Source organism: Psammomys obesus, unplaced genomic scaffold, assembly GCF_907164565.1.
Source record: "Psammomys obesus unplaced genomic scaffold, mPsaObe1.curated_primary_1811, whole genome shotgun sequence".
Taxonomy (NCBI): Eukaryota; Metazoa; Chordata; class Mammalia; order Rodentia; family Muridae; genus Psammomys; species Psammomys obesus.
In genome coordinates this window covers 8,302,152-8,329,047 of record NW_026596034.1, presented here as the reverse complement: position 1 = coordinate 8,329,047, position 26,896 = coordinate 8,302,152, and the positions used below count along the sequence as shown (strand labels likewise).

Here is a 26,896-nt window from a genome sequence, read left to right as displayed (position 1 = left end):
GGCGGGTTTCAGGGCCAGGCCAACGCGCTCTTCCCAGCTGCTCAGGGGGGGACGGGGAGAACGGGAAGCTGCCTCTGGCCCCGGCCTGGGAGGCCTGGAGGGATCTAATTAAGCGAGGTTCTTGGGTTCATGTCTGGGTCCAGAGGTTCACCCTCTGGGCCGGGGGTCCGTGCGAGCCCTTCCTGAGAGCAGCCGGCTCTTCCGGCGTTCTTTGCCTCAGTCCGCAGTCGGACACAGCCAGGTCGATAGCTGGTTAATGCGATGCGGAAGGGGCATCGCACGGGCTCCTGAGGGTTGTTGGGTGGTGCTGCGTTTTGTTTTTCATTTCCTTCTGGAAAAAAAAAAAAAAGAGAGAGAGAAAGAGAGAGAACGGAATTAAATATCGGTGTTTTCACTCGGGCACGTTCAGCGAAGCTCCCTCGCCCACCTTGGAAGCTGGCTCTTTCGCCCATTGGTCTGGTCCAGCACTGTGTGGGTAGGTCGACACAGCAAGGCTAACAGTCCTGTGCACGGGGAAGATCATGGGAAATACCACCTCGATTCTGCTATCCCCAGACCTTTCCCGAGCAGGTGAGCCCGGGCTTCCAGTGACGGGGTCAACCAGAAACGGAATCAGACTAGGAGAAAGCACTTGAAGGCCCGAGCCTCCTCACCTAAAGCCAGCCTCCAGCACCGGGCAAGCAGGGCCAGGAAGGCACTCTGAAACTGCACGGATGCAATTTAGGGAGACTCCAGATGCCGCCATCTAACTTTAGACCCGGTAGCCAGCTCGCCCAACTTCTGCTCTCCCCCACTAACTCTGAGTTAGCACCTCCTGGAGCCTAAGGCCAGGACGAAGGCCCTTGGAATGCAGCAGGAGGTGGGACGTGGGGTCAAAACTGGAGGCCAGGGCCAGGGCGGAAGATGCTTCCATTCCCTAACCGTATTCACACCACAACCCGGCCAGCCCCGGACCCTCTGGGCCCTCCACGCTGGCAGAATTCAGATTTCATTTCTAGATCAACTGGAGGCACAGGGGTGGCGTTTCTGCCGCTAAGCTGGGGCCTGTCCCTCTACCGAAGAATCGCAGCCCGGGAGCTGTCCCGCCGCCGCAGGCCCGCAGCAGGCCTAGCCCGCCTGGCGAGTGGGTCGCTGCTGCAACTTAAATCGCTTATCTGGGAGCCCCGGCGATTCCGGGAATTTCTGTGTGGCTTCCCGCCGCGCGCCCTAGTCCGTGAAGGTGGGCTCTCGGACACTCGCGTTTCAAGTTAGAGTTGAGAACTATCCTACCCTAAAACCGAGGTCTTGCTCCCCACCCCCACACGCACACATCCACACATTCTGCGGCCCTGGGGGGAATTCTCGCCAGGAGGAAACTCCGGGGCTGGGAGCGGTGAGCTGGAGAAGGGACGGGGAGCTGAACGGTCGCAAGCGTCCGGAAACGGCGACACAGAAACTTCTGGAAGTGCTCCCGGAAAGTTCCCGGAGCCTCGGCGGTGAGGCTCTCCGCTCCTCCCCCACCCCACAGCCAGGAGCGCCGCCAACTCGTTGCTCGGTCCCAAAGACCACCTGGGCGCCACTCTGACAGTTTCCAGGGAGGGTTCTCCCCAAGTTACCCGGGAGGTGTGAATGCAAACCGCGGGCTCTCCCCCACCCCGCGCAGACTAGGTCCTTGAGAGCTTGGAGGGCAGCACTCCCTTCGCCCCAGCTGCCCGCTCACGGCTGCAGCGTAGGCTACTGAGAGCGTCCCAGGGACCAGAACCCACAACTCCAGGGAGCCACCTCGCTAAAAAGCCCCCGAGCCTCCCTCGGTCTGGGGTCCCGTCCCAACCCGGAACTAGAGCTGCGGGGGTGGGGGGCTGAGAACGGGGGGGGCTGGGGGACCGGAGGGGCTAGGTGACCCCGCACTAACCCGCCACTCGTGCTCTCGCCACTCCCCTCCCCGCGCTGGCAGGAGGGGGCGGGAAGAGACCGCCCCGTCCCGCCCCGCCCCGCCCCGCCCGGAGGGCTCCCGGGCGATTGGCGACTCCAGGAGGAGACGCGAGGAAAAGTCGAATGAGAGGGCGCGACGTCAGGCTCGAGTTTTGGGGAAGGGCGGGGGAGGGGTGGAAGGGCGGGGACGGACACACAGACACTGACGCGGACACACACCCCCCGCACAGCGTTCTGAGCGTCTACAACTTTTAGGTCGCCTAAGCCCAGGGCGCGGAGACCCGGGAAGGGGGAAGAAAAAAAGAGAGAGAGAGAGTAAAGAGATCTAAAAGAGAGGAGCGAGACTAGAAAAAAGTGAGGTTAGGAAGAGCAACCGTGAGAAAAGGAAGGAGGGAAAAGAGGCGCAGTTTCCCAGCGTCCGGGAGCCGCGCGAGCGGAAGCCACCGGGGGTGGGGTGAGGGGGGCGCAGCGAGGGGAGGGGAGGGGAGAGGACAGGAGGGGAGTGTAAACTATAGAAGGACGCGGGAGGCCAGGCGCGACACAGCGCCGGGAGAGGAGGGCAGGGCTGGGCGCCCGGCGCGCGGCGGCTCTGCGGCCCGGAGGAGGGAGCGCGGCGCGAAGAGGAGGGGCTTGCGGCCCCGTGGACATGTCAATCAGAGCCCGGAGCCCGGGGAACCTCGGCCAATCTGTTCGGACCTGACCTGACTCCTCGCGGCCGCCGAGCGGATCGATAGGCGAACGCGGCTCGCCGAGCGGCGCGGGAGGCAGCGCGGCCCGGGCTCGGCCCAGCGCCCGATGCGCTCCGGAGCCCGCGGCCGGCTCTGAGCGCGGCGGCGGCGGCGGCCCCGGGGGCCCGGCCCCTTCTCTCCAGGTGCCCCCGCGGGCCACCATGTCCTTCCCCCAGCTCGGATACCAGTACATCCGCCCGCTCTATCCACCCGAGCGCCCGGGAGCCGCGGGAGGAGGAGGCGGCGGCGGCGGCGCGGGGACCCGGAGCGGTCCGGGCTCCGGAGCCTCGGACCTGGCCGCCCCGGGGTCCCTCTCCAACGTGCTCTCGTCCGTGTACGGGGCGCCCTACGCCGCGGCTGCCGCCGCCGCCGCCGCCGCCCAGGGTTACGGCGCCTTTCTGCCCTACGCCACGGAGCTGCCCATCTTCCCGCAGCTGGTAAGAGCCGGAGAGAGCCGGGCGGGAGGGCTTGGGGCTGGGGTGTGGGACCGGGTGGGAGGGTGCAGAGGAAAGCGGGGTCCCCTGCCGGCGGGAGGCCGAAGCCGGCGGGGCTGACTCGCGCTCCCGCGCGCCTGTCCCCTTCCCTCCCCTTGTCCGTGCAGGGCGCTCAGTATGAGCTGAAGGACAGCCCTGGGGTCCAGCACCCGGCCACGGCCGCCGCCTTCCCGCACCCGCACCCCGCCTTCTACCCCTACGGCCAGTATCAGTTCGGGGACCCGTCCCGTCCCAAGAACGCCACCCGGGAGAGCACGAGCACGCTCAAGGCCTGGCTCAACGAGCACCGCAAGAACCCGTACCCCACCAAGGGCGAGAAGATCATGCTGGCCATCATCACCAAGATGACCCTCACCCAGGTGTCCACCTGGTTCGCCAACGCGCGCCGGCGCCTCAAGAAGGAGAACAAGATGACGTGGGCGCCCCGCAGTCGCACGGACGAGGAGGGCAACGCTTATGGGAGCGAGCGGGAGGAGGAGGACGAAGAGGAAGATGAGGAAGAGGGCAAGCGGGAGCTGGAGATGGAGGAGGAGGAGCTCGTGGGCGAGGAGGAGGACACGGGGGCCGAGGGCCTGGCCGACGAGGAAGAGGAGGAAGAGGAGGAGATCGATTTGGAGAACTTAGACAGCGCGGCGGCAGCCGGGTCGGAGCTGGCCCTGGCCGGGGCGGCGCACAGGAACGGCGACTTCGGCCTAGCACCCGTTTCGGACTGCAAAACCAGCGACTCGGACGACAGCTCGGAAGGCTCGGAGGAGCGGCCGCTGTCGGTGCTGAGCCTGGCCCCGGCGCCCCCGCCCGTGCCGAGGGCCCCTCCGTCCCCACCCTCTCCGCCCTCGGGCCTGGACCCCTGCGCTCCCGCGCCGGCGCCCTCCTCCTCCGCCCTTCAGAAGCCCAAGATCTGGTCACTGGCCGAGACGGCCACCAGCCCGGACAACCCGCGCCGCTCGCCCCCGGGGGCCGGGGGCTCCCCTCCCGGGGCTGCCGTCGCACCCCCGACGCTCCAGCTCTCGCCCGCGGCCGCCGCGGCGGCTGCCGCGGCGCACAGACTCGTCTCGGCGCCGCTTGGCAAATTCCCCGCTTGGACCAATCGGCCTTTCCCCGGCCCGCCGCCCGGCCCGCGGCCGCACCCGCTGTCCATGCTGGGCTCGGCCCCACAGCACCTGCTGGGACTTCCCGGAGCCGCCGGTCACCCGGCCGCCGCCGCCGCCTTTGCTCGGCCCGCGGAGCCCGAGAGTGGAACAGGTGACCGCGGGAGCGCAGGGCACACTGGGAGGGGTCGGTGGGGCTCTGGCCTTCGCTGGAGGGCAAGGACAGGGCTTTGGGGGAACGAGCCGGGTTTTCCTCTTGGCTCCCGTGTGGGCGAGGCGGCCCTGCAGGCCTGGACCCGGCGCTCTAAAGGCCTCCTTTTTCCTCCTCTTGTTTCCTACAGATCGCTGTAGTGCCTTGGAAGTGGAGAAAAAGTTGCTTAAGACAGCTTTCCAGCCGGTGCCAAGGCGGTAAGAGACCCCGATTTGAGGGTAGCAGAGTGGGAGACCCTTCAGGAGGGATAAGGAAAACACAGCCAATGGCGGGAGCCTTTCGCCCCCGGGGAAGGGAGCAAAGTGCCTGGAAAACTATTCCTAAAAGACACACACACACACACTCCTGTTACTTCTTGTGGACCCAGAGCTGCTTTTCCCTTCTCATCCGATCACCTCAGACAGGGCCTGTGGGTACAGAGCAGGGGAAATCTGGCCCCCTCCAACAGGCCTCTGGAGCAGAACCCTCAGCCTGAGGTGTCCCAGCCCGACCTCGAATTCTGATCTCCTTGCCCAGCTTTATAGTTCATCCTCCCACAGCTGAACAGCCCAGTCACTCTCTATCGGATCCTGTACCTCAGTGGCCCCCCTGTCTCTAAATCTCACCTTCCCCTCTCTTCCAGGCCCCAGAACCACCTGGATGCCGCTCTGGTCTTATCAGCTCTCTCCTCATCTTAATTTTTCAACAATTTTTAAATCGTTGTACTAATTGTAAAAACAAATCGCTCTGTATAGTGACGAATTGCAAGCATGTCTCTGTATGGTTACCTAAAAAAGAAACTCTAAACAACAACAAAGAATGAAAGATAAAAGAAATAAAGCCAGTCCCCCTCGGCCCTCCCCCAGTCGCTTCTGTGCCACCCCACACCAGATTGTGAGGTTCGTTTGTTCTGTTGACTTCCGGGGCAGCGGGGTTGCCGCGAGAACAGGCGTGTCTGACTTTTTGTATATACAGGAAAAAAATGTACATACGTGTGAACCAAATTGTACAAGAAAGTATCTATTTTTTGGCTAAATAAATGAGCTGTTGCCACTTTTGACTATAACCGGCAGGTCTGCCAGCTAGACCGATCTGTTTGGTGGTTCTTTGGTGTCTGGGGGGCTTCTTCCTCCCCCCCCAACCCCTCCCCCTGCGGCTCTTTAAAGAACGAGCGTCGTCGGGGGACAGCAATGGCAGAAGTGGTCTGTGCTGAGGTAGCAGCCAGGCTAGGGCCTCTGCCAGAAGGGGCGATGGAAGTGGCTGGGTCCCGGAGAGAAAAGGCGAAGACCCGAGAGAAAATTCCCCACTAGGAAGCTGGGTTCTGTCCGCGCGTACACTGGAGCCACCCTGGAGCCTTGGGGCCTTCTCTGATGACTTAGCAGAAAGACTTAGGGAAGCTTCCAGGAGCTTGGGGCGTGAGGCGGGGATGCTGTCCCTCCCTGCTCCCGATCTGACCCCGCACGACCGTTTGTCAGGCCGCGTAAAGGGCTGTGCACGCTCAACTTCGAGGCCTCTCCCACCGCGCTTCCCTCTCCAACGCCTCCTTAATAGGTACAAAGGGCGTGGGGGATCTGGAGGAGAAGCCCGGATGCTCGTGCTTCCCGCTTGGTGGCGTGTGACCTCTCTGGATTTGGGAGTCCACGGCTGAGGCCAGGCTCCGTTGGCTCCCCAGGCGCTTCTGAGCATTTTGCCCGGAGTGCCAGGGAAGGGGCTGTTTTCAGAGATCCGGGTGTGGGTTCGGGGTCCAGCCCCGGCACCTTTGGAGCTGGGTTTGCGGCAGGAGTCCAGCGGGTCCGGGGCGGGGAAGGGGAACGAAGGTGGCGGGTGTGTGTGGGGTGGGGTGGGGGGGTGGACATGACGGTGGGAAACCTGGGGCTGGAGCTCCCTCTACAGGAAGAAGGGGACTGTCGGCGTCCGGCCTCCCTGACCTATCTCTACATTGCCGGCCCGGGCTTGCCCAGCTGTGACGCTCAAGAGTGGAGAGTCACGCTCAGGATAGTGAAGTCTTGGGGTTCAAAGTGGGGGCACCTTTGAGGCACCCTTGCCTGGGCCTTTAGATGTTCAGGCTAGCCAGACGGGGTGGCTCAGAGATGCAGAGCGGGGCTGGTGACCGTTCGGCGCTTTCGGGAGGTATGAAGAGCTGTGCGTACAGCCGAAGCCGGGGTCAGGCACAGCTAACGAGGTGCGCCTTCGACGGTCTGCGAGCGAGGGCCGCCGGCGTGTGCGGGTCCGCGAGTGAGGACACAGCTGCCAGAGCCACGAGCGAGCTGAGGGTGCTCAGAGAGCCACTTGTCCTCCCCACTCCTCCCCCGAACAGAGGCGGACCACTGGCAAAGACAAGGACAGCGACGGCGGCGGGGGGGGGGGGGGGGAGAGGCCTGAGATATTCGCGCGAACACCTCCTCACTCTCTTTGCTAAGGTGTTTCAGGGGTTCAAGGTCTTTCGCAGGTGAACCACTGAAGTTCCATCTTCCCAGGCCATGCGTCTGAAGGCAGTAACCCAGAACAAGGGCCAGGGTTCTGGTTAGCTCCCTGAGTGTCTGGACAAGGGCCGCACACCGTTCCTCCAGCTCATACCTCCGGGGATCTATCTGTAGCCCATACCGGCTGCCCGTTCACTTCCTGGGAAGCCAAGGGCAGAGAATTGGCTTCCTTGGGTCCCTTCTCATCAGCTTCCTGTCTCACAAGGTGGAATGAGGATGAAGGAGGGTGCCCGCCTGCGTAGGAATGCCCAGACATCTGTAGAGGCTTAGACAAACTTCCTCAGTTCCCCGAGGTGTCTGCTTCACCCCTTCCCATTTCCAGAACATTGAGATGGCTTCCTTTAGGTCGTTCAAGAGCCTCTACAACCAGCTCCGCCAAAAGAAAAAAGGAAACTTCCCAGGGGAAAAGCCTTCTTCTAGGACGAGCCTCTAGGCAGAGGGATTTCATCAGCGGGAGGAAGATGGGTGCCAGGAAGCCTTCTCGGGCAGCTGCTCAGCTTTTCTAGCTATCTCATTCCCACAGGATGGCATTTGCTGAGGCCCACCGCGTCTATCTTGGAGGAGCAGCAAATGGAGGTACCAGGGGAGTCACCCTAACCTTGGGCAGGGCTCCTTGTGGTGTTTACTTCAAACTCTGCTGATCCCAAGCTGACCTCAGTATAATAGCTTAAACCAGGCAAAACAGAATCTCCCAGTTTCTCAAAAAAAAAAAAAAAAAAGTAAAAAATTTTTAAAAAGGAAAGGGTCCCAGAAACTCCCTCCATCCCTTACAGTTCATTCCTAAAATCTAGGAGGAAAACTAGAAGCCATGATGACAGGCATAAAGAGCGAGGTATAGCTTGTCCGTTCTGCAGCTTCAATCAGAAATGAAATATGTCAACACCCGCCCCCCAACTAGGAAGTGGCTCTGCTGCCCAGTTGGTTTCTCTGAACCACAAAGTATTTGTGGGATCAACCTGGTCAGAGACACTGCTTTCCTCAGTATCTTCACAGAGCTGGGAATAGGCAGTGCCTGGGCAGGGCCAGGGGGCCCAAGGAGAAGAAAATTACCCCCCAGGGGACTGTCCACCTGCTCATTAACGTTTTCTAACCAAGCTGTCTTCTGGAGAGGATTTCAGACAGGAGGAAGGACAGTGCAATCCCAAGGTGGCAAGAAAGGGCCAGGGGAAAGTGCACAAAACTCACTTGCTCTATGCTCGGAGTGTAGACAGGACAAGTCCCTCCTACTGGGTGGTAGTCTATGGACATCCAAAGGCGTGTCAATCACCAGCCTGCACAGTTAGGTGAAAGTGGAGAGACCAAGGCCTGGGTGAAAACTGTAGGTCAGATATCTTCTGGTGTGAGTTTATTGGGAGGTTTTGCCAGGACTCACTTTGGGAACTGGTTGCTCCTATCCTTTGAGAAACATTGTCTCCTTCCTAAAATTCTTGGTTATATGTGCCCCCACTGAGCAAAAACAGGCAACTACAAGGCTATAAAAATGGTGTCTGTGTGTGATGCTAACTCTAACCTAAGTGGGACAAGCCTCATACTTCTAAGGTCTCCCTTTGAACATCCAGAAAACGCAGATTTGAGACTTAGCCAAACTTTCTTGCAAATCCATCAATGGTTAAGATTGAGCCTAAAAAGAAGAACGGGCCCAAAGTTAACCATGGGGTAAAGGGACCCCATACATCATCAGCCATCCTTTTCTGATCTGAACTGGCCACTGTCATCTGATCTACCCGTGTAGCTTCACCACATTAAAAATGTCTACCTGTTGTGTGATTGCTCCCAGGAACAACCCGAGGCCTCACAGAAGGTGAATTCACTGGACACCCTCGTGCGCGCGCGCACGCGCGCGCGCGCGCACACACACACACACTCCAAAGTAAGGAGCAGTGGGAAAAAGGTTTTAGGAATACCACTGCAATCCCCAGGTAAGCCATTTTGTCTCCTCTCCCATCCTGGGATATTTGACAATGCCTGCAGAGAAATAAAAGAATAAAAGCAGGAGGAAATAGAACTGACACCTTGGGGATCGAGGCCAGAATCATGGATGTTCTGGACACTCCTCTAAGACATGCAGGCAAAGACTACTGGGTGCTTGAATGTCACTACGATGCCCATAGTGCTGAAGCTAAGAGACAAGGAGGTGAGGTGACAAGGTGTTTGTGGTACTCACAGCAAGGATCTTCTCCCAGAAGCCACAGCTTGTTGAAGGAACTATTAAAGCAGAATGTGAAGTGGAGCACTTGTTCTTTAAAGGCTTTTCATGTTGGGAGGAAGAAATAGGAGTGAGAGATAGCCAACAGGAAACTAACTATATGAGCTTCGGGAAAAGCAATAGTAGGTCAATTCTAAATGAAGCCCCTTTTCAGCTTAGGTGGCAAAGAGGGGCGTCCATCCAAGAAGGTAATGGGTCTAAAACATTGGAGCCTTTCTCTTGAAGATACTGATACCAAGTAAGCAACTGAAGGGTCACAGACGAGAGCTCAAGTCATGTAGTTTGGGTCTAGTAATTACTGCCACTCTTCAGCCACCACTAGGTCTTCCAAGAACAAAAACACATCTACTCAGTTATGTGGTTAGTTGTGTCGTTCCCCTCCGCCTGCCTGAGAGTTGGAGGAAGAGAGAAAGAGAGAGAGAAAGAGAGAGAGCATGCACATGTATGTTTCTCATGTCAGGGAGCAGGACAAAGACAAAGGCAGGGTCAAATCTGACTTCTGGCCTGTAGCCTAGCCTGGCCTGGCCTGGCCATGAAGGCTGTGATGTCATGTCTTTTGTGCCAGTGACAGTCCTGCATTCTCTCAGTACACTAGGCCGCTAACAAGTGGGCCACAGCCCTCCAGGGCCTTTAGAGTGCAGTCATCTGGCAACTGTGCTGCCCCCAGACGCTCAGATTTATTTTGCCAAAGTTACAGGGCAATTATGGAAATGTGCCCTTTGAAGCCAGCCTGATTTCTCTTTATTTCCTTCTCCCTGACAGAGCAGAACAGAGCTTCTCCGCCTCTCTCTCTCTCTCTCTCTCTCTCTCTCCCTCCCTCCCTCCCTCCCTCCTTCCCTCCCTGTCCCTAATAATTCTTACATAGTGGGAGCTTCTAGGAGCAATGTTGGGGAAAAAAAAAAAAAAAACAAACTTCTAAGTGGCATTCAAATTGTATGGATATAAAATAGCATCAATAATATTTTTATGTTATGTTTTGTTTTTGGAGTGGGGTGCTGATGGCCATGAAAGCACAAATAAATTAGAGAGAGCAGGTGGTAGGTGCGTCTACCTGGCTGCTGGACTCCTCCCATGTCTTAAGCCTTTGTTTATAAGCAGGCAGAAGACCCATTGGGCAGACCGGCTTAGCCCCCTAAGCACCCTGTTCTGCCCCTGAAATCCTAGCTCCACTAACCAAGGCCTTTGTTTTCACCCCCTGAATCTGGGGAGGAAGACAAACCCAACTTTGCTGTTACAGAGTAGCTCCAGTTTTCGGGGCTTTGCAGTACTGCTAACAGGGTATGGGCTCTGGGGCCTCTATGTGAGGTGACCCCATATGTTTCTTTCCTCCCGTCCTGCTGTGCTCGGCATTGGGATGTTGAGTGAAAGTGTGTGAATGAGTTCTGGGGATGGTTGTGAAGGGACTTGCGGGGGGGGGGGGGGTTGTCCATGACTGGGGTTGCCTAGGGTCTGAGGCCTCCATTTCTACTTTTTAGAAAGTGACTGGGGAGTTTCTTTGTTCTTGTCATCGCTTGCCGCTGCCTCCCTTCCCTCCTGCCTTTGGAAGATCTGCTCCTGAGCACACACTGACACCACTAAGAATTCTTACCCACCTTTCCTGAGCTACCTGGAATGGGAGCCATTTTCAAGCTCACTTTCTTTTTCAAGCCACTTTCTTCACTGGCTTGCTCTTTTGTTTCATTTGCACTTGTGTTTTGACAGGGCGTCTCCAAGTGTATCCCAACTTCATATGAACCCCTGATTTTCCCGACCTTCCAAGTGCTGGTTGCCTTGCCTAGCCTGCCTGCACTGACTTTAAAATCTGAAGTAAAGCGATATGGAATTGAGTAAGTTGGCAAGGCACTTCTCATGCAACATCCCCTTCATTGACCTCACCTACTCCCAGCAGGTCCTATGCTTAAAGAGCCTGGAAGGGACATTTAAGATCCAAACCATGGGCTCAGCAGGTTAAGGCACTCACCACCAAGCCTGCAAACCTGAATGCAATGCCCGGAGCCCGTACAGAGAGAACCAGCCTCTATAAGTTGTCCACCGGCCTCCGCTCTTATTAATTTTAATATACTATTTTATATAGTTAGTACTCTTATTGATTACAACAACTGCCTGATGTAATAGGTGCTATTGCCCTCATTTTGTAAATCGACAAATCCAGGCACTACCACTTTCACAACATGGTCAATAAATGGAAACGCCAACACCCCGACTCAAAGCTTTTTGATTCCAGAATGGAACCCTAACGCAGTTATAGACGTCTGGATTTGGAGCAGATGGCTCCGCATCTGTGAACTCCATCCCACGCCCTGACATACCTGATGTTTGGGGGCCTGACACTCTTGATAGAGCCCTGACACCATCCTTCTCTTCAAATTCTACCCACTTTTACAGTGAAAAGTGGGACGCAAGACCATTTGAGTGGCTGTGCCAGAGGACGACCTTGAACTCTTGCCATCTGCTCACTTGCATCTTCCAGTAATTACCGGGCAGGATTGGCTCTTTGACCACTCCTCTAACTCCTTCTCAAGCCCAGTCCTTGCAGAAGGGGCTACCAGCATATGCACACACCAGGACAGAAAAGCCCACCCACCGCAGTAGAGGACTCATCCTACCCCTCGTTCTGCCGCTCAGCAGGAGTCCTTGGACCACCAGCAGCATGTGGGAGCACAGGTGAGAATTACAATTGCTCCTGTCCCTCCCAGCCCTGCCAAGTCTGAATCTGCTTTTCCATGGAGAGGTCTGGGTGAGTGACACAAGTGTGTATTAGTGAGGTTCACCAGTCTAGATACTCCCCAACAAAACACGTGACCCTCCAGCATGGAGCTGGGGTTATCCCTGAGACTGGGGCCTCTTTAGGAGTGCAGTGTGGGGCTGGAATGAAGGGAAAGCTGGATGTGGGAGATAGAAAGCCAAAGGTATAAGGGAAGTCAGAGAAGGGGCTGTGAGCAAGCAGAGCTGGGTGCACCAGGATCCAGATTGCTTTGCCTCCCTGACTACCTCTAGACATGTCTGTGCATGGCTGTAAATAACATTGGCTAGCCCCGTGTGTCCATCGCCTAGGCCCGCTTGGCCTTCCACACATCTCAGGGCAACAGGGTAAATACTAAAAGCATTAGGACCTGTTAATGGTCTCTCACCACATAAAGTGGACATCCGATCTGCACTAGAGTCAGGTATGTCTTCTAAACATGGAGGAAAAGACAGGAGGGAAGACAGGAAGGGAAGAAGGGCAAGGGGGTTGCCATTTGAGATGATACAAAATGACGGTAACCCTAGAAGGCAAAGATCACCTCACTTACTCCAATTAATTAATTAATTAATTGATTCAACAATAGTTACCAAAGAGACATACAGCAAACAAAGCCTGGCCGCCTGCAACTTTCTGTCTACTAAAACCAAACAATTTTTAAAATATTAGTATCATAACCCAGACTAGATTCTTCTGGGCTATGAAATACACCAAATGCTCTATGCATGCATACAACAGGGACCTGGCCAAGATGGGAGTTGAGTAGAACATAGGATTCAGAAAGTAATGCATCCTTCTTTGTCTGTATCAACGAGAGCCGCCCACAGTGAGATATGGTTAAGCTCTAGACCTGTACCACTCAGTACGGCAACCACCAAACACACTTGGATATTGAGCACCTCAAGTGTGGTTTGTGAGAGTTTATCTTGCCGCCTTCACTGTGTTTAGAAGTACCTAGGGGACTTCCAGAGAGGAGTATCTCTTGCTTCCTGGCCACCATTATGGAAGCTGCTCTCTGCTCTCTACACCCTCCTGCCAAGGGCTAGAACCTCTGAAACCACGAGCTGAATAAAGTTTTCTTCCTTTAAGTTGTTTTGCTCAGGTCCATCTTCACAGTGAGGAAAAGCTGACTAACACAAGGCTGGTCCCAAGGGGGAAGTAGCATAAGATTGCGATGCACTCTGGGATCCAGAGACCCAGTAATTAAAAGTCAGAAAATAAAGCATCACAATAATTTTCTGCTTTTACATATCAATGTTTTGAACGCATCAGATTAAAAGGAAATATTGAAGTCAATTTTATCTGAGTATATTTTTCAAAGATAGTAATTAGGAGGAGGGAAAGAGAGAAAGAAATAGAGAGAGAGAGAGAGTCAGGCAAACAGGCAGACAGAAAGAAAAGAGTGAATTAGGCTTGTGGGGTTGGCAATGCTGGACCAGTGGGGGTGGCAAAGAACAAAGGGATCAGGTTGGAGAAGATGCTTGGGTAGCCCAAGGTCCCCCTGAACTTTAGAGACAGCTATTTTTCTTCTCTTAATTATCCTTCCCTCTCACTTGAATCTGAACTGGCAAGTGCTTCCTGGTTCGAGACTGGCCTATTGTGGAGTTCTCCGTACTTCCCAATGCATTTCTGCTTGGGAATTCAGCAGTAAAGTCAGGCTTTTCCTGGAGCTAGCTTTGTGATATTTAGGGAGACCATTTGCACATCTTTTATGAAGCAAAAACCATTAAGGCCAGGTGTGGGGCACAACCGTATAATCCCTGTACTTGGGACCCTAAAGCAGGAAGATCATGATTCTGAGACCTGACTGTGCTATAATAGCAAGACTCTGTCTCTCATGCATGCAAACCTATTAAATAAATATAACCATTGTGTGGTTTGAATGAGAATGGTCCCCATAGGCTCGTATGTTTGAATGATTTGTCCCAAGTTAGTGGAACTGTTTGGGAAAGACTGGAAAGTGTATCCTTATTGGAAGAGGTTTGTCACTTGGGATGGGCTCTGAGATTTCAAAAACCCATGCCAGGCCCAGTCTCTCTCTGTCTCTCTGTCTATCTCTCGCTCTCTATCTCCCTCTGTCTCTATCTCTGTCTCTCTGTCTCTATCTCTCTCTCCTTTCTTGACCTGGGCCCTGCATATCATGACATACAGCTCCCATCTATCACTTCAGTGCCATGCCTGTCTGCTTCCTGCCATAATGATTATGGACTAAGCCTTTACAACAGTAAGCAAGTCCCCAATTAGACACTTTGTTTTATAAGAGTTGCCTTGTTTATAGTGTCTTCTCGCAGCAATAGAACAGTAACTAACATGATCATCGTGATGTAACTGCATGAACAGATTTCATAGTCATAAAATGTCACAACAGTTCGAACACCATTATCCAATAGAGCAATCAGACATTGTGATAACTTAGCCTGTGTCCAGGTTTGTCATCTGGCAGGGACTGGTCATCATGCTTCTGTATCTGTGCTCAGCCCAGTACACTGAACGCCAGCAGCCACTCTATTTTGGGTTGTCTCCTTTCTCCTCCCTGCCACACCTGAGTACTCAGCCCCCGCTGACTCTGCTCCAATACACAGGCACAGTTGGAACCACTTATGAGGTCAGCTTGGAGGGCTGAGCCTGGGGTGGCTTATATCCTGCCGGTTTTCCTAAGGTGTCCCCGATTTTTTGTCCATGTAGCAGTCAGGCCTGGAGGATGCCACATGGGGTCTGTCTTCCCATCGGGGCCCCTGACCTTTCATGTCCTGGACTAGAATAGAAGAACAGGGTGGTATGGCCCAGCTGGAAATAGGACTTGGGAGAAGGCCATAGGCTCTACCACTTGCTCACAGCACGTAGAGGGCCACCGCCAGAAATAGAATTATCCAGAAATGTGGAAGGAAGAGACTGCAGGAGCCAGGAGCTGAGCAGGCCATGGAGATGGGGGGTGGATAGGAAGGCGGCAGCAGAGCCAGTTTGACAGATGGACAGAAGGCCTGCCTGTCAGTGACCTGGTGGGCAACCACTGCAGGGTGAGGAGTGTCAGGCACCAAGCCAGACTGGTCGGCAAACTATAGGCTTCTAAGGAAGCTGTCATGACTGGTCAACCTTCCCAGCAAAGACAGAGGTCCTCTGTGTCCTGAGAAACCTTAGATAGTGGCCACGCTTGTTGTGCCTAGAGGAGAAAGGTCCACTGAGGCGTCTCCCTCCTCCCAACTCTCTCTGTTCCCCATCAGGTGCATCATCGATAGGAACCTGTGGAGAGGACATGACAGACTATTCTCACATCCCCGTTCACGAGCTCTCACCAGTGTGACAGTTACATGAAGCTGGCATCTCCCCTTGCTCCAGCAATGGACATACAAGCCTGTTTTGTGACGGACTGTGGGACATCTCAGAACTGACGTCAGCATCCCCAGGGATGTGTTTTTGTAAGTGATTCATAGGTGAGACCTTAGCAGTGTTACAGCTAGCAGGATGCTGAGGCCTGAGACACCAGGCACTGCCAGCTCGTTTATGAAACACAGGAATGTCCAGGAGGATCTAGGGAAGGGTCAGAGCAAAAGAGGTGACACTGGAGGTAACACAACTTACCGGTGGCGTGAGACTTCATTTTATTTGTTTGTTGTTGTTGTTTGGAGACAGGGTTTCTTGGCTGTTCTGGACTTGCTCTGTAGACAAGGATGGCACTGAACACACAGAGATCCACCTGCCCCTGTCTCCCTGAGAGCTGGGGTTAAAAGGCATGTGCCACCACCGCCCAGCTGAAACTTCATTATTAAAAACAGGCAGCTGGATGTTCACATTCACAAGAATTAAGCTGGACCCCTTCATACCATTCGCATAATCAACTCAAAACACACCCTAAGCTTAAGCAAAAGAGCTAAAACTCCAAATTCCATAGAGGAAAACATACATAGAACTCTTTTCAACTTTGGGTCAAGCAAAGCCTTCTTTAAGGCATCAACAGAATGAGAGAAACAGTTCAAAGCACAGAAACTTGTAGGTTATGAAGAAATGCCTGCAAATTATATATTTGGATGCTATGTCTATAATATTTAAAGATATATAGCTCACCAATAAAAGACAAATAAACCAGTTTAAAAAAGAGGCAAAGACTCTGAACAGACAGTTCTCAAAAAATGGTCCACAAAAGACCAATAGTTGTATGAAAAGACAATCAGCAATATCAGTGACACTCAGGTCAAAACCACGAAATCCCACCTCACTAGGCTGGTGTTTTACTTCAGCTTTCAAGTGTTGAGATAAAGATTATGACCATGAGGGCTAGAGAGATGACTCAGTGGTTAAGAGCATTAGATACTCTTCTAGAGGACCTAGGTTCAATTCCCAGCACCTATATGGCAGCTTACAACTGTCTGCAACTCCAGTTCCAGGGGATCAGACACCCTCACACAGGCATACATTGCAGGTACAACACCAGACAATGCACACACACACAAAAAGTAGTAAGTCATTTTAAAAAGATATGACCACAATATATGGTTTAATATCCTGAGTCACAGACATTGAAGGAAACCAAGGCAGGAACCCAAAGGCAATAACTGGAGCAGGTGCCATTGAAGAGTGCTGCTTAATGGCTTGCTCTCCATGGCTTGCTCAGTGTGCGTTCTTACACTTGTCAAGACAGTCTGCCCAGAAACGGCACTGCCCCAGGTGGGCTGGGCCCTTCCATATCAATAATTAATCAAAATTATGCTCCCACAGATTTCCCTGCAGGCCAATCTGATAGAGGCATTTTCTAAAATGAGGTTCCTCTTTCCAGATACCTCTAGCTTGCAGAAAAATCAGGACAGGTAAACTAACAAAAAAGACAGAAAAACAACAAGTGTTGACTAAGCTATGGCGCAATCCCAGCCCTCAGTGTGGATGGGAATGCAAGATGAAGCCTGCCACTGAAAAGCAGTTTAGTAGTTATTTGAGAAATTCACCTGAGTTTTCACATAAACCAAACATTCCCTTCCAAAGTGTGCTGGTTAGTTTGAATTGTTTTCAAATATTCTTCCTCCCTTCCTGAATTTTGAGCTCTGTGAAACACAGGCATGAAGCTTGCAACTCCCAAGACCCACCAGGGCCTGGCTTTGGGTTGAGGGATCCTCTGCACCACTGACAGGTGAACAGGCCTACTTGGGTTGAGCTAAGGCTCTCTGACAGAACTCTTGAGCCCGTAGCCTTCTGACATATGTTATGTACCTTAAAAGGGTTTTTGTTGCTGTCGTTGCACTATGTATTTGTTTTTTAAAACAGGGTCTTGCTATGTGGCCCAGGCTGCCCTCAACATTCCCCGTTCTCTTTCCTCGGTCTCCTGAGTGCTGCAATTACAGGTAGATGCCGCCATAAAGAGCTCTCACCTGTGAGTGACGCACTTTCACCCTGTTGGGTGATATAAACCCAAGCATTACATGTTAGGAAAGATTGCATGCCTGCAACCTAGAAAACGCAAAATAACTAAACAAGAACTTTTTTTTTTTTTTTTGCTATTGTACATTTAAAAGTACCAAAAACAACTCCATGGTCCTGAGGAACACAAGCTCTTTCAGTGATCCTATTCTTTCAGTTTTAATACATGATTTCTGGTTGGACGAGGTGGCACACACCTGTAATCCCAGCACTCAGGGAAGCAGAGGCAGGCAGATCTCTGTGAGTTCAAGTCCAGCTTGGTCTACAAAGCAATTCCAGGACAGCCAAGGCTACACAGAGAAACCCTGTCTCAAAAATCCAAACAAAAGAAATCACATAATTTCCATATACCTCCTGCTATGCAAAGGCCGCTAAATGTCCTAACACCATATATGCTTCGGGGAGAAGGAAGGATAGAGACCTCTCTTCTCCTGTGTCGCTAGTTTAAGAAGACGTAGGAAAGCTCCCTAGCAGCTTCACTTACAAGGGAGTTTGGGAGAAGGTCTTGCAGCTGGCCACACTGCAGTCCTTTGAAAACGAAGAGTGGGTCTTGGTGTTGGCTGAGGTTCTGGGAGAGCTGAGCTTGTCTCCACCATCACACCAGGACCACAGAACCACGAAGCTTTTCCTTTATAAGAGTGAGCAAAAGCTCATTTCTCTGCCCAGGGCACTTTGGGACAATCTAAGACATATTCTCACAGTACAGAACCGGTGTGGGTCACTTGTCTCTTGTAACTAGTTAGGCCTGGATCCATGGGAAGGTTCTTCAGATTGCATCTTGCAGAAACTTCCAGGAGGGAAACACAGACCCTTCAGTAGGCACAGGAGAAAAGAAGCCACATATCACCACGGGCCAAAGTAATTGTTTATTCCACATTTTCCAGAGAAATAAATAGATTAAGAGACACAAAGTCTTATCTGTGTTCACCTTGGTGGGGCAAGAACGGTCATCCCATGCAGCATTAGGGAAATCTGGGGGATGATGTCCATGGAGGCAGAAAAGCCAGTGTAAGTGAGAGTTGGGAGGTCCAGGGCTGTGGAGGAATGAGGTGTGGTTGGCTTACAGTTTAGATTTGTGCAGTGCAACAAGCAAGATGGGACTCCCACGATGGCAGGGGGAAACACTGGTGGGTTTGGAGTCCTGTGGAGCTGAGCTCATGTTCCAGCATGCTGTGTGGCCATCATGGAGATGTTTCAGCACCCTGAGCTCATTTTTTTCATCTGTACACCAACCACCAGCACAAAATATGTGGAAAAAACTAAGAGCTCATGGTCCCAGGAAGTGAGTCTTGGTCATTTATTTTGTCTTTCGTTTTCCTCATTGAGACAGTGTCTTAGCATTTGGCCCACTCTCTGCTTCAGCCTTCTGAATACTGGGATGACAGGCATGTTCCTCCATGCCATGCCTGGAGAGGGTGATCTCAGTCGATACCATATCTTTTGTCAGGAAAGTTGCCCAGACCCTCCTGCTAAATGGAAAGTTCTAGAAATCAACTTTGAAGACATCTTCCCGAAGCCTGGAGTTGGAGAGACCAGGAGAGTAAGCCACACTGAAGAGGGTTTCCTAATGGTCTCGTGACAGAGCCCTGGTTCCCGTTTGGGAGGACATGACGACTTTTCGTCTATCTGAACCTCCTTGGGCTTGAAGGATTTTAGTCCGATGGTGTCACCCTATAATTTAGTGACTCCTGGATGTGCAGTCCCATGCCATCTGCCAAGCACCCACTATGTCCCTGTCTTGCTTGTCACTTTTAGAGCATACATTATTATCCCCAATTCCCTCAAAGATGAACCTGGACCCAGGAGGTTAACAGGCTTCTCCGTGGTCACAGAGCCTGTGAACAGTGTGGCATCCAAGCCAAGTGCTGGATGACCCTGGCAGTCTCACAAAGTTAGGCTCTTGCATAAGTTCAGAACAAGACTTGGATGGGAGAGGATGGCACGGGTTCTTTATAGAGTGCCCATTGCCCCACTCTGGGAGCACTGTCAACAGAGGCTATGTGGGCTGGGACCTATGACTCAGAGAGTAAAGGCACCTGATGTTAAGCCTGACAAGCTTGAGTTCCATCCCCAGGAAGGAGCCACATGATGGAAAGAGAAAACTGGCTCCCAAAAATTGGCCTCTGACTTGCACATATGCTCTGTGGCATGTGCCCACAAGCAAAACAGAGCAAACAAACAAACAAACAAAAATAAAAAGAAGTTTCATGACCAATGAGGGCTTTGGCTGTCAGCATCTGTCTACCTCATGTCTAGACACCAGCTTGAGTTCTGTACCATAGTCAAAGCCGGGATCATGGCAGATGTGTGGCACAGACACTGCCCCCACCCCCAAATCTAGTACTTAGGAGGCTGAAAGCAGATGGGTGGAGAGTTTGATATTTGTTTTGGAGAGCCCATCTCCAAAACAAATATGAAACCCACTTCCCTTTACCTCTCTTCCCATAAGGGAAAACAAAGCTTGGGCTACACGTGCTGATCTAAATGAGAGACCCCGGACCTGCCGTGCCAGGTGGAGATGACAACATAGTTCTGGAGGGATGTCCCCCGTGTGTGCATGCACTTCCCCCAGCTCTGCAGATGCGCAGGACCTTTGCTAGCCACCAACTCTGACCCAGGCCAACCTGAGGCTGCTGGAGCCTCTGCTATATCCACAGTAGGCCAAGGCCTATGGGTATCAGTGCCTCACTGGGGAGCTGCTCAGGGTGGTCTAAACTGATCTAGCCTGGGCTTTCCTTTCTGACAGCTTGCAGTAAGAGACAGGAAGTAATCTTTTATGAAGAAATTACCCTTTGGTTAGGCGCCTCCTGGCATCATTGAGCATGTGGTCTCCTAACAGTCCTTCTCAAAGTGGAATCTATAGCCAGGCCTGGTGGCAAGGGTTAATCCCTTCCTACTTAGGAGACTAAGGCAGGAGGATCACAAATTCAAAGCCTGTCTAGAGTGAGTGAGTGTAAGGCTAGTCTAAGAAACTTAGCAAGCCCCTGTATGAAAAATATAATGAGGTTAAAAGAAAGAAGGGGGCAGAAGAGATGCCTCAGTGGTTAGAGCACTGTGTGTTCTTCCAAAGGTCCTGGGTTCATTTCCCAGCACCCACACAGCCGCTCACAACTGTCTGTAATGCCAATTCCGAAGAATCTGACACCTTCACATTAATTAACATTAAGAAAATAAATTATTTAAAAAAAGAGGGCTGGGAATGTCACTCTGTGCTAGAGAGCATGTCTAGCATACAGCAGGCCCTGTGTTCAATCACTGATACTAGAAGGAAAAAAAAAATCAAAATGTGGTCTGTGCTGGCTTGTGTCCCATCAATACACATTCAACTAGCTAAGCCTTCTCTACACTGACAACCTGGAGATCTCCTCTAGGTTCCCATAACTTAGCTCTTGACAAATGAATAAATAAATGGCTCTACCAGTGAATGAGCATGGTTTGTCCACATACACACATACATACACACCAGGTTCCTCTCCCCACAAAACAAGCCACTATGAACTATTCTTTTCCTACAGTGCCCAGGCACAGAATGTATTTCTGGAAACACCACCCTTCCTTGGAAGGGAAGGAACCACAGAAAAAGACAACTGGGGCTCCCATGGGATGTTACATTTTAATAACAAGGTCTAGGTCCTCGAGACAAGTCGGGAGGCTATTTAAGGTGACTGGGAAGCTAACATCAATTACCTTCCACAGGAGCCACCCCTCCCTGTCTCTAAGATTTCAGCCTCCATTCCCACGGTCTGTCTAACTCAGCATGCCCAGCAAAACATCATTACAGAACACAGTTTTTTCTGAGCCCCTCAGTCCTCCCAGGCCCCGGGACATTTTCTTCACCTTCTCTACTCATCAATCGCCTTCCCTCTTCCCCATGCTGCCTTGGCCCCTACTTCAGATCAGTTGGCAAGTTCATTAGATTGTATCTCTTCTGCCTTTCGAGTCTCCCCACCTCTGCTCCTTCCCACTGTGACTAAGCTGGCTTGCTGCCCCCAGCCGCCTCCCTGCCTGGTTCTTCATCCTACCTGCCACCTGGTACATTACTCAACCGCATAGGTGCTCCTGTCACCTGTCCGCTCAGATTCAGCTGCGCTCTCATCACAGTAGGTCCACTTTGAGGACTGGAAATTGAGGCTCAAAGAGGTGTGGCGACACGTCCAAGGTCCCAGATTTTCTTGAGCAGCTGCAGGAGGATTGGGGCCTGGATATCATGGTTCCTGCGGTTAAGCATTTTTGCCGTTCCATGGCTCTTGACCCCATTTCCTGGCTATGCCTCCATGTAGTGGGGACTTTAGCATCAATCCCAGGCCTACTCCTGTAGTAGAGTATGACAGTATCCCCCGCTTCCACCGGCCATGTTATCATGATGCCTTTGCATCATGTGAGGCAGCAAAGAAGCAACGTTCTGGAGGCTGACCTGCCTTCTTACCTGCCTGGGCACACACACCTTCTGCATGAGCCTCGCCTCACTCCCGGTCTTGCTCTGCGCTCTTTCACCCCAGAATCAGTGTGCTTTCCAGCATAGGTTATCAGCCTCTTACAGATAAGAAAAGCAAGGTGCCCAGAGGGGAAGCCACCTGTTCAAGTGGGTCCAGCCAGATACCTCTAAACCACAGACTATGTGGAAAAAGACGGCAAGGCAAAGCCTGGGCGGTGTTGTGGGGTGGGTCTGTAAGAGGTTGGTGGGCAGGTGCAGCGGTGAGAGCAACCGGGGGGCTCGTGAGGGACGTGGTAGCATTTGAGATGGGATGAGAAGGACAGATTGGGTTTCGGCAGCAGCACTTTGGGGGAAGGCGTGCCAGAAGGAAAGAACAGGAGGTACAGAGCCTGGAGGCTGGAAGGGCAGGGGCCAACCCAGGACAGTGAGGAGTCAGGTGCGGCCAGGGCGTGAGTCACACACCCAGGAGCTGTCAGAGAAGCATCGAGTGCAGCTCAGGCCAACAAGGAGTCCCAGAGCACAGGGAGTTCTGAGGTAGAGTGAAGGTCTGGCCTCTATTGTGCACGGAGCTGCCAGGTCTTTGGAGGCAGCCCTTGACCTTTGTCATTACAGAAATGTCAAGGAACCCTGGCTGGGACCCTCAGGCTGCATGAGCTTTGCTCTGCTGCATTTTGGCCTGAAAGCATGGGCAGGGAGATCCAGCAAGTTCCAGGGCATAGACAGAGAGACCTGGGGTGGCAGCAAGTAGGGGCAGGTCCCAGGGCAGGTGACACAAGGAGGCAGGAGAGGGCTTGCACACCCGTCCCCAGAGACAAAAAGTACCCTTTCTTTCCTTGCTTTCTGCATGAAAGGACACCTTGACTTCTGCCGTCCTGAAACACACGGGCACTTCTGCTCGGCAAGACTGGGATGCACGAGCTTAGGAAAATACACTTTTTCTCAGCCATCTCCATCAATTATCTGCAGGCAACGACTGATCCCTTAATGAGATCCGGAGCCATCCCATTTGCCCAGCCAACTCCCATCATGCATTAGGCACAAACTGCTGGGACATGAGTCTGGCCCCTTCTAACATCCCTGTCCTCAGCCCCCATGACCAACCTCATCCCTGCTCCCTACACTTGTGTACCCTGTCTGGCAAGGCTTGTGGTCACCTGTTGCTATGACCTGTAACTTGCTGGGAACCATGGGTTCAGTGAAGTGACAGACCTTGGTAACGGCATCTCGGTAGTTCTCCCTGCTCCAGACACTTTGATCACCAGGCACACAGGGCCTCTTAGTCTTTCTACTAACACTCCAAACTACTATGACTTAGAAATACTTCTAAGCTGACTGGTTTTGACCCTTGCAAAGTACAGGAACCAGTGTTTACACATGCACCATGCTGCATAAGCTCTGCCTGCATCTACCCAAAGCCTAAAATATTTTCCCAAAAGGAAACACTATTCCCATTAAAACAACCTCCCTCCCTCCTCGTCTTAGCCTAAGACTGGGGCTTTATGAGGCTTTTTTTTTTTTTTTTATGAGACTGGCTTGTACAAATTTGCCTTTCCTGGCTTTTATATAAATGAAATCATAAATGGTGTGTTTATCTGACCTGACTTCCTTCCCTCAGCATATTTTAAAGTCCATTTCCCTGTTGCATGTATCAGCATTTTACACAGCCAAGTAGTATTCCGTTGTATGGATATACCACATGTCCTTTCCCCAGTGAAGAACATTTGGGTTATTTCTACACCCTGAATGCTGTAAATAGTGCTGCTATGCGCATCTGTGTGTTTGTTCATCCCAGTCCTTATGATTAAACCCAGTGCTTCACACATGCCAGGGAAGCAGTCTACCATTCGATTCGGGGTGGGGAGTAACAGGTCTCTTCTGTGTAGCTCGGTTGACAAGCAACTCACTCTAGCCAGTGACGGCTACCCTCCTGCCTCTGCCGAGCGCAGCGTGATCACAAGTGCATGTCATGTGCCCTCAAACTTGCAGTTTTTCTCAGGCCTCAGCCTCTCACATGCTGGGATAACAAGAGCACTGACCACACCCTGCTTCACAGCAAATTTTACAGGTGCTGCTGGTCTGCTGCAGATGGCTACCCATATTAGTTCTTGTTAGCGGTCACCCACACTGACACACTGCTGCAGCCCTGGTCGTCTCCTAAAAGCCCACCCCAGAGTGGGTACAGTATCTAGAATGCCATGGGCTGGGGCTAAGATCCTACCCACTCTGGAGCCTTCTGAGTTTGTTTTGTAAGGAGGCTCCATCTCAGACTTCTAGAAAGAGTCTGAAAGAGCCTTTAAAATCCCCTGCAGCCCAGTGCCCATTTGGTCCTAATTTCAGAACAGATCTGTTTGGAACCCCAAGCAAAGCCAAAATCCCCAGAGGAGACCGTGTCTCAGCCTCCACCTTCCTGCCCGTGGTGGAGGAGATCTCCAGCCGCCTCCTTGCCAGCCATTGTGCCCCTCGTATTAGTTACAGATGATGGCGATTAGAGGCAACATCGTCCCGGCTCCTGGTAGAATATTGAGTCAGAAATACAGCTATTTTAGGACTTTAAGCAGATTTATACTTAGTGCTTCAAAGAGAGCCAGCCAGCAAGGAAAATATGGTAACTGTTGCTTTAAATTATAGCTATCACTACTTCAAAAGGATATTCAATCAGAAGCCACTGAAGGCTAAAACTATTTACATCTCCTGACACTTAAAAGCAAGCGACCAGCTACAGACTGACAGCCTTGGACACACTGACCACGGGCTGCAAAGCAAAGCAAGTTCCAGAGAGCGGGAAGGAAAGCACTTTGGGAGCCCTTGGCTGGACCTTCCCTCGATTCTCACCACAGTCTGGGGAGGATTTGGGGTGTGGGGCATGAGAATCTTGTCTAGTCCTAACTTCTGGAAAAGCTGGTTCTCAGCAAGGCAGGAAGCTGCCCATCTGCCTAGCCTCTGGCCCTTAGGGTCCTGCCATGGGGAAATCCTGCCTGGTCCCATTAGTACAAGTGCCAGGTCTGGACTGTCCCTTCCTTCCTAGGCTGTGTCATAAAGACTGAATGGAGGCTGGCTCCTATGTGGATCAGAATCTGAGCTGGTGACACCCTTACCAACAGAGACATTGCCAAAAGTGGGGCTTAGCAAACAGACATCTTTGGGCTAGAGTTCAGGCTATTTAACCTGTGTCTTGGAGGGGGTGAGTCAAGTCTCCATTTCATAGGAGCTTAACTGAGATGATAGCCGCTAAGTACCTCTCTTGAGTGATGCTAGACACTGAATCAAATATACTCACAAGTGCCTCACTGTACCATCTTGCAGGATCATAGAACAGCCCAAGGAGGCTCAAGGTAGGCATTTTTATGCAGGGGGAATCTGTGATGATTTGGAGCGCCCCGGCCTCCTCTGTTATCTCTTAGGCTTTGGAGTTGTCTGTCCCAAGGAGAACTGAAGGGTGGGTGGCACAGGGCTGAGGGAGAATCTTTGGGATGCAGAGACACTAAAATTTCAGCGGTCCATGGGTGGCACACCCTTCATAGCCTGGCCTCTGAGTTAAGGTCCTTACAACATGCTTCCTTAGCTCATCTCCTTCCACCGTCAAACCAAACCATCCAGACGCCCCATCTCTGTGTTCACAGTCTCAATCTGGAAGATCTTGGCACATGGACAGACTGACTCCATCCACCCTGGCTGGGAGAATTTAGTCGGAAAATCCAGAACTCCACCACTTTCTCTCCATAGCAAATACAGATTAGCAAATGCCACAAGGCGAGTTGATACAAGCTAGAGAAAGGATGGGCAAACATCTTCTAAAGAGTCTAGCCACAGTCCAGGGGCCAAACCCTATCTCCTGCCTGTTCTGCAAAGTTTTACTGGGATGCCAACCCATTGCTTTCCAAGGCATTCTGGGAAATGTAGTCAGTGGCTGAGTTTCTGGCTGGTGGGAAAAGCTCAAATATTCGGTAAGCAGAAAAGGCACTTCCTACAGAGTCCATTGATTTTTAGCATCATTTTAATCATGCTTTCTAATACAAACTTCCAGCTGCACAAATGAGATCTAGAAGGTCTTACGTGAGATGACAGCTGATAAATGGCAGAAGCCGGGTTAAAACTCACATCTCTTGGCTTGGCCCCTGCCCCACCTCAAGAGCTAGGGGAAGGAGAAGTTTCTACCAGGGCTGTTTGAGGTTGGCAGGGACTTGAAAGGTCCCCACCCGCAGGAGCAGAAGGCCAGCGTTTCAGGGCTGCATACAGGCTGCATACAAAGCAATGATCAGCTTTGCCTTTCTCCAGTGTTTTTGAACCCTCCCAGCCTGCACTGTCACCCAAAGCCCTTCTTCCCACAGTCAGATCCGGTCTTCTCCATCCAGAACGTTCCTCCAGCCGACAAGAGTCCCCTCCAACTCCATGGTTGAGATGGAGTCCCGAGTTCTCAGGGAGTCCTCATGCGGCCCTGCTGGGTCATTGCTCTTTCCTCCTGCATGCAGCCCTGGCCCACTCTGGACAAGAGCTATGCCCTGTCCCTCTCTTGCCAGGCAGGAACTGGGTGACCTAAGTAGACACACAGGTTGCGTGAAGTCCAGTGAGGGTGGCAGGCAGTGGCATGAGAGGAAGTCAGACGTTGTGTGTTGCCTGGACACACTGCTTCCCCTCTGAGCTTGCACTCTCCCTCCCCTCGGGAAATGCCCACTTTTACTCACTCAATGGGGACAAAGAGGATGGAATGTGAAGGTCTGAACAAGGAGGTGACTTGCACAGTGAACATTTGTTGACCTTAATGAGGTCTGTTTTCTTTTTGTGACAGCTGCTGTATTCTTTTGGATGTGTTACTCCTCTCCCACTGTCTTGACCAGGTTATCAGTCAGGAGGCCCCAACTTCCCCTGCCCGGTTAGTGGGCATAGCCCCACTTCAACCAATCACACTCATCCTTCAAATGGTTCTTGGGGGACTCAGAGTAAGAAAGCATGAGCACACATACTCATGCACAGGCATATTCACACACACATACACATCCACGCACACACACATATTCACACAAATACACTCATGCAATGCACATACACACTTATGCACACACATATACTCACATACACACACATTCACACACAAATAAAACAAATCAATCTCTTTCTTTGTTTTTTTGTTTGTTTGTCTCACTGTGCAGTTCCAACTAGTACCCTGGGGCTCACTGAGTAGATCAAACTGGCCTCTGAACTGACAGAGATCTGT

General features: G+C 52.3%; 1 protein-coding gene across 1 annotated transcript; it reads left to right on the top strand.

Moving 5' to 3' along the window:
* The first annotated feature begins 2,469 nt into the window (after positions 1-2,469).
* Positions 2,470-5,472, top strand: Irx3 (iroquois homeobox 3). The gene is made up of 4 exons (XM_055621241.1): positions 2,470-3,076; positions 3,241-4,375; positions 4,563-4,629; positions 5,055-5,472. Exons 1-4 carry the CDS (start codon positions 2,801-2,803, stop codon positions 5,107-5,109), a joined length of 1,533 nt encoding a protein of 510 aa, XP_055477216.1. The 5' UTR covers positions 2,470-2,800; the 3' UTR covers positions 5,110-5,472.
* Positions 5,473-26,896: the final 21,424 nt, after the last annotated feature.